General features: G+C 38.7%; 1 protein-coding gene across 1 annotated transcript; it reads right to left on the bottom strand.

Moving 5' to 3' along the window:
• Positions 1-868: 868 nt before the first annotated feature.
• On the bottom strand, positions 869-7155 carry LOC115666565 (heavy metal-associated isoprenylated plant protein 6-like). Its single transcript, XM_056316546.1, has 10 exons — positions 6642-7155; positions 6468-6555; positions 6103-6232; positions 4733-4882; positions 3776-3940; positions 3476-3666; positions 3209-3293; positions 2510-2661; positions 2285-2369; positions 869-1738 (listed from the first exon to the last, which is right to left on the bottom strand). Exons 2-10 carry the CDS (start codon positions 6546-6548, stop codon positions 1311-1313), a joined length of 1467 nt encoding a protein of 488 aa, XP_056172521.1. The 5' UTR covers positions 6549-6555; positions 6642-7155; the 3' UTR covers positions 869-1310.
• Positions 7156-7973: the final 818 nt, after the last annotated feature.

Here is a 7973-nt window from a genome sequence, read left to right on the forward strand (position 1 = left end):
AAACGCACGAACAACGCCTTTGGAGATACATATATGATTATATCTTTCCGTTGCGTTTATATTTAATTTTAACTACGCATGTTCCGTAGAAAACCAACACATTTATTATCAAGCTGCGTGATATCAGTAGTGGTGCTATTTACACTTAAAAGTGTTTGGTTCCGTCAAAACGTCTGACCGACTAGTTTGACATCAGGAGCTCTCAGTGGCAGGAGTCTGAACAGTCCGAAACTGCAACTGAAGGGGCTCAAACTTTCGCACGAAAAACCTACACGAAGTTACTTAAATGTAGGAGCTTCTGTAAATTTAGACATTCCGCATAGCTTTTGGAGTCGTTTGGCTGGAAAATATGGAAATATGTTTTTATGGAAAGAAAAGGTGAATACTTTGCACCTTTTGGACTTGTCTCGCCTCCTTGAATGTGAGCTTTTTCACATGCCCCATCAGAGATGAATTTAAAGAATTTTTGCAACTAAAACAGGGGGAAGACGCATCTATCAAAGCTGCTGTGATGGTGATATATAATTGCTTGAGGGACCTGTGGGTCCAAATAATTGTTCTGGGGTAAAATAATGAACCTGATCAACATATCCTGCAAATCAGATTTTCCTTGATCTGTGGTGGCAAATTTTTATTCTTCTATGTATTTTATCTGCAGAATCATGTAATTAAGATTCATTGTAAGTCCACCAGGGAGATGCAAGTGGAAATTTTAGTAGTGATTGGCTTGGGGACAGGAAACTGGTTACGCTAGGTGTCACTTGAGGATGAATTAGGGTTAGATACAGATCATTGACATGCACGCAAAATTGAAAACAGTTAGGGGAAGCTCTATGATTATTTCTGTGAGAGAGCTAAGGTTGTATGATAAAACATGGCGACTTTGTATATTGACTACCAAACCAGAGAACCGAATAGACACAACAGTAGGCCACCGCATTTTTCATTTGTATCTGTGGCTAGCAGTAACCTAGTATGATCCCAAATCCCCATCCACCTATATGGCAGAGTTCAGTCCCGCTTGATAGGAGCAAATGACAGCAGACAACCAGTTTAGTCACTCTGATCTGGCCAAATGTGTTAGCAGGGTTCAAGTGTCCCAACTGGCAGCTACACTCTAAATGAATAGTTTCCCCTTACTCTTTTCATTTTCCTCCTTTCTAGGGAAGTATTACCTTTCTTTTGTCAACATAATGACTTTGGAAACGCTTCTTTGACCTTAAAGACCTATATACACTGCATACTTGGTTATTTACAGCATTCTCAAGCACAATCTCTCTTAATCCATGTTCTCGAGCACAACTGATCTGTCACATGATGGAGCAGGCATTAGGGTTCTCGTCACTGAAAATGTCGGGGGCATATGATTGATTGAATCGCTGATATGCAGCTCCCTGATTCATGTAACCTTGGTAAGCTTCCGTGCCATAATTCCAATTATGGATTTCTCCATCGTTCGAATGTGTGATAGGATGAGGTAGTGACCAGTGGTTTTCTCTTTGGTTTACATTCTTGGTGAGCGGAGTTTGTTCTTCTTTCTTGCCATAATCTCCATCACCACCAAGACCACCCGTATTAACCTTGTCTTTAATCTCTTCATCACCTCCTTTTGTTGTGGGAACCACTTCAACATTCCTCCTGATCTTGTCTTTCAGGTAAGGTACGAGTTCTTTCATTTCCACTACCCCTGTCACTGATACTTGATCCTTGCTTGCATCTATAACCACCGATTCAACTCCTGCCATTTACAATAAACACTCTTCATATAGGAACATTAATAATGTCTGCAGAAATTGGCTAGTGGCATGATATGAGAAAGGCCACAGGCTACTGAGTACTAGCGCTAGAAAATTAACAGGGAGCAATAGGTTCATCATAGAATTCCTCTTTTTGTCCTTTTTTCCACGTTTCATATATTTATATGCTTGTAGGGTACCTTAATTCTGACAGTTGCATTAACATTTCGATCAATATGAATGACGAATCACGCTATATTGACCCAATTGACAAGAAGTCATGTTGGTTGTTGCATAATTGAGTAAAGAATGAAAAAGTACTTTTACCTACTTGGGAGAAGTAGAAGAAGTCTAAAAGATATGATGATTATCTATTAGTTTTTCGACATACACATTCTTTATATAAATGTTGTACTTGCATAGCCTAATTATCTAACATTGTTTCCTCATAGATTTCTCGGCAGTAACTTGGGACAATCATGTGGATGTAGTCAGTTTAGTAAAATAAGCCCAAATGTTGAGCATTGACTGGAGATTGTCCATCTTACCTTTGTACTTTAAAATGTACTTTTGTATTATCCGAATGCAGTCATCACAATGCAGTCTGATCCTGAGCACCAAAGTGCTCGATCTCTGGAGCCAACCACCCATGCACAGTTAAACTTTTCTCGTTCACCAAAAAGTAACGATGATAATAGCAATATTTTTCTCATAAGAAAATTCGAAGTATCTCTGAAAATAAGTAGAAGAGTAACTATGATTAAACTAGTCACCTCCTTTTCTTCATCACCTCCTTTTGTTGTGAGAACCACTTCAACATTCCTCCTGATCTTGTCTTTCAGGTAAGGTGCGAGTTCTTTCATTTCCACTACCCCTGTCACTGATACTTGATCCTTGCTTGCATCTATAACCACCGATTCAACTCCTGCCATTTACAATAAACACTCTTCATATAGGAACATTAATAATGTCTGCAGAAATTGGCTAGTGGCATGATATGAGAAAGGCCACAGGCTACTGAGTACTAGCACTAGAAAATTAACAGGGAGCAATAGGTTCGTCATAGAATTCCTCTTTTTGTCCTTTTTTCCACGTTTCATATATTTATATGCTTGTAGGGTACCTTAATTCTGACATTTGCATTAACATTTCGATCAATATGAATGACGAATCACGCTATATTGACCCAATTGACAAGAAGTCATGTTGGTTGTTGCATAATTGAGTAAAGAATGAAAAAGTACTTTTACCTACTTGGGAGAAGTAGAAGAAGTCTAAAAGATATGATGATTATCTATTAGTTTTTCGACATACACATTCTTTATATAAATGTTGTACTTGCATAGCCTAATTATCTAACATTGTTTCCTCATAGATTTCTCGGCAGTAACTTGGGACAATCATGTGGATGTAGTCAGTTTAGTAAAATAAGCCCCAAATGTTGAGCATTGACTGGAGATTGTCCATCTTACCTTTGTACTGTAAAATGTACTTTTGTATTATCCGAATGCAGTCATCACAATGCAGTCTGATCCTGAGCACCAAAGTGCTCGATCTCTGGAGCCAACCACCCATGCACAGTTAAACTTTTCTCGTTCACCAAAAAGTAACGATGATAATAGCAATATTTTTCTCATAAGAAAATTCATAGTATCTCTGAAAATAAGTAGAAGAGTAACTATGATTAAACTAGTCCTTCTAAGGCTATGTTTGATTTCATCTGCTTGTAAGAATATTACCTTTGTCTCATTCTTCTTCCGACTGTACAGGCTCTCTTTTGCATACAATTTCGCGTTGCCGCCACCCTGGGGTGAGGAGACCACAAATCTGTTGGTCCTTTCCTCCCCGTTTCTTTCTTTTAAGTTCCCTTTGTCTCCTGTGATGACTGGTGATTTCCTTGGAATGCTGTCAATGTAGATGTCCCTCGTGCCTGGTGGAAGCTCAAAGAAATTTAGTCAGTTTTGGTTTTACATTGAACGATCTAGACTATACAAATATTCACAGTTCATTTGTGCAATTCCTTTCCTGTTAATTCCTACCATGGTTGCTTTTTAGCCGGGCAGGAGAGACCAGCTGGTCACATTTCTCACTCTTGTGCTCTTGCTGCTCCTGGAACCTCTCTTTTAACTTTACTGATTCCCATTCCAAATCCTTAACTCCTGCTGATTTCTCTGCAACATTTTCAACCTTCACATCTTTAGTACCTGATGAACAGGGCCACGAAATAGGAGGAAAGCTGATACGAGATTTTGGGAGTCCATGGTTTCATGTGAATTGCAACATGGGTCATGCCATGAAAATATGGGTATTGTTTGCTGGGTCTTATACTCTTTACTTAGCTGAAAAAAACAGCTTTTTTCTAAAGAGTTTCAGCCCAAGCCTTTAATTCTAGCCTCAACTTAGCGGTAATATGGATTCTTGCAATTGTTATTACTGTGAATTTCATGAAAAAATGAACAGATTCACACATATATGTCATAATTTATAGTATAGTTTTGGCGTGTTAATTGTATATTCACTTAAAGCCAAAAACAGTTCAAGTAAAAAGCTTTTCTGGGGAACAGTTTGGAGAAGCAACTTCTCTGCTTTGGCCTTTATAGGTTGAGGACTAGACGTTTTATATAATATTAATTAGGAGCTTCTGCCTTTCTAGATAAGTGAAGATGTAGTACACCAAAAGAAAACAAAGAGCAGAAAAACTTAGGCAGTTCCATGTGATTCTTATAATTGTGATTTTCATAAAAAAAAGAACATAAAGATACATACGTGTCATACTTTATAATATAAATTTTGGCTTATTATTTGTATTTTCACTTAAAGTCAAAAAACAGTTAAAGTCAAGCTTTTGAGGGACAGTTTGGAGAAGTAACTTCTCTGCTTTGGCATTTATGGGTTGCAGACTTGAAGTTTCATATAAAATTAACCAGGAGCTCCGATTTAGTACACCAAAAGAAAGAAAGAGCAGACAAACTTAGGCATTTCCTTGTGATTCCTACCATGGCTGCTTTTAGGCTGGGCACGGGAGAGTAGCTGGTCATACTTCTTATGCTTTTGTTCCTGGGTCCTCTCTTCTGCATTTGCTTTGTTCACAGTCTCAACAACAGCTGATTTCTCGGAGAGAGTGTCAATATTCAAGTCCTTGGTACCTGATGGATCAAATGCAAGAGCAAGTAGAAGATAAGCTCTTAAGACATAAGATTTGAGAGTCGGGTTTGGACGAATTATGTTGCAAATTGGACACTGCATAATGTTTAGGACATATAGGAACCATTACGTTGAGACTAGGTACTCATAGAAAAAAGGAGAAAAATGTGTGAGAATACTTGTGAAGTACTAGGGAATTTCTCTAAGTTTTAGGATCATGATTGGTTAATCCACCAGGTGTGTTGATGGAGCATTGTTGGATTTGCGTTAACTGCTTGTATCACGTGAAAGACACTAGTGACATACCCGTGCAACGTGGACTTGGGTTAACACACTATACATTTATCAATTAGTTAATAAATTTTCTTGTGGAAAGCTCTATTCGTATGGAATTTTAGTGGGAGAGACAACTTGAGGTTAGAATTTGAGGCCAAATTTATCGTAACTTGATCTACATGATGACGACCATATTAAATATAAGACGTCATTTTTAACCCATCATCTGCTTTTTTTTTTTTTCATTTTCAAATCTCTCTCTCTCTCTCTCACTAATATACATCAGCATCTTCTAGCAGTTAAGACTTTTAGCTTGTAAACTGAACTCTTAAAAAGTGAGTCTATAAGAAAATTGTGAGTTGAGACCAAAACATCTCAGAATAGCTCCAAGGCAGAGTGGATGTTTGCGATGGTGTGCGTGAGTGTTTCTCTGCAATAGCTTTAGCTTTTTTAGGGTGCTTTTGGCTCTCTTAAGATATTACAGCTGTAGGAAGCAAAAGCATTTGGAGTTCTGGGAGCAATTCAAAAGCCACACTGATGCGCTCTACGAAGCACCTACATGCTTTTGGAGCTTTTGGGGTGCGGTTGGTTTTAGACTGCAAAGTTATAGGCACCCACAATTTGTCACAACCCGAGGCTAGAAGGAACTGCAACAGTCCCAAGTAAGCTCTTAAATAGCTGGTTACTTTCGTTTAGAAGAGAACTTACCTTTTATTTTCTCGTTTTTGCACTTGCTAGAAAAGAGAAGCCGATAATGTTAATGTGATATATATAAATCGCAAGATAAGATATGGTTGCTGAATATGTGCACGGCTATCAGAGAATCTAATGCAATTAGAATGTGAGCCTTTTTTTTTTATCAGAAATATGAGCCCCGTTGAGATCAAGGAAACTTGCTGATTCAGCAAATTAACAGCAAACATTTTGTGGCAAACAATCCTTTTACCTTGTGTTCGGGTAGCAACCTTCTCTACTTTGCTAAGTCCTCCACCTCTACCCCTTGATAATCTGCCGAGTATCTTGATGTTCTTCTTGGCACTGGAGCTGGTGGCTTTTCCAGTTTTGCCAGTTGGTTCCTGCCAAAACAAGGAAGAAAAGTATATCCATGGATTACAAGAGTATTATTCTGTTGTAGTTAATGAAGAGATCTCTCTTCATATGTACACGTTGACCTTATTAGATGGAATTTCCTCTCTTACTTTGTCTTGTGGTTTTCATTAAGTTTGATGTGAGATCAGTTGGAATTTAGCTTAGTTGCCTAGTTTTATTGAATTCCCAACGAATATGAGAGCAAAAGCAGAACAACTTTACCTCATCAGCTTGTTCGCTACCAGTGCAGACACGAGCACCTTTATCCACATCAAAATAGAACCCTTTGCAACGTATGACCATGTGTGCACTACAAAACCCGACGACGTTGATAATATCACCGACAATGAATGTAAGCAGAAGAAGAGTTTGACATGTGAAGATTCTGTCACTTACCAGATTAGCCTCCAAAGAATGTTGGAGGAGACGGCGGAGATCAGCTTATGTTCATACAAGACGTGTTGAGTCGATCGGAATTTTGTCAGTGTCCTATGATGGGCGAAGAGCACGACAGAGGGAAGTTTCTGGGTATGAATCAAGAAAGAACCTGTTCGACAAACAGATTGTCTTTTTGTTCACGAACTAAACAAGAACCTGCACAAGAGGCCATCTTAAGAGGCTTTCTCTCAAAGACTAGTAGCTGTCAATCATTCAGAAAAAAAAAAAAAATACTGACGTTTAGTTACGTAGACTTATCAAGTCAATGAATTTGCTTTGTTTGGGTCCTTCAACTCCATCCTAAAAGGTCATATGGTTGAAAAGACGTTAGTGAACATTGGCATTGCTACTTAGATAATTGATCCGTGCCCATTGTCGTCAAAATGCTGTTCAGCTCCAAGTTACAGGGAGCATGATTTTTTTTTTATCGAAACATGGAGCATACTTGAGTAGGTTGTTCTTAACAATTTCTATTAATCAAGTTACAAAAACAAACCTAACATTTTTGGTTTCTAAAAACAAACCTAACAGTATCAGCTCCTTGCTGATCGTGCGTGTTTTAATTTAAAAAACAAAAAGAGGGTGGTGCATGCACACGGTCAGCAACTGTTGCTGACCGTGGGCATCACCCACGACCGGCAACGCTTGCTGGTCGTGTGCTATATGCACACACGATCAGCAACGGTTGCTGATCATGTGAAGGGTGCCTGGCGATCAGCAACCATTGCTGATCGCACAAATAAAGTGGGATCAGCAACAGTTGCCGAATAGAGAAGAAAGAGTGCAAGTAAGAGAATTATCATGTGTTCGTGAAAGTTAAAAATTACGTTTTCTGTCTTCTGGCGCTGTGACTGAAATATTGAGAGTACGAAGAATTGTCACTACGAGATTGCTAGCACAATTATAATGGTGATTACCTGCAAGTTCTTTCTTCCGTTTGTTGTGCGATTGGTGGTGTCTCTGAACTAGAGGTCCGATGATTGTGGGGTTCGAACTGAAGAACATTCGAACCGAAATCGTCTTGAACACGCTATAAGAGGTAATCCGTTTAACCCCTTATGATCTTTCGATTTTTGATTAAAACGCACGAACAACGCCTTTGGAGATACATATATGATTATATCTTTCTGCTGCGTTTATATTTAATTTTAACTATGCATGTTCCGTAGAAAACCAACACACTTATTATCATCAAGCTGCGTGATATCAGTAGTGGTGCTATTTACACTTAAAAGTGTTTGGTTCCGTCAAAACGTCTGACCGACTAGTTTGACATCAGGAGCTCTCAGT

The sequence above is a fragment of the Syzygium oleosum genome, unplaced genomic scaffold (genome assembly GCF_021117445.2).
Source record: "Syzygium oleosum isolate NSW1041296 unplaced genomic scaffold, Sole_v2.1 Sole_v2.12, whole genome shotgun sequence".
Lineage (NCBI taxonomy): Eukaryota > Viridiplantae > Streptophyta > Magnoliopsida > Myrtales > Myrtaceae > Syzygium > Syzygium oleosum.

Bases quoted from the DNA above. Each gene is read 5' to 3' on its own strand.
- LOC115666565 (XM_056316546.1), bottom strand. From the start codon at position 6,548: ATGGTCATACGTTGCAAAGGGTTCTATTTTGATGTGGATAAAGGTGCT. The intron at 3,294-3,475 runs GTAATATTCTTA...GGTTGGCTCCAG, and splicing joins GGAAGAAGAATGAGACAAAG to AGATCGAGCACTTTGGTGCT. The intron at 2,662-3,208 runs GTAAGATGGACA...TGTAAATGGCAG, and splicing joins GTACATTTTACAGTACAAAG to GAGTTGAATCGGTGGTTATA.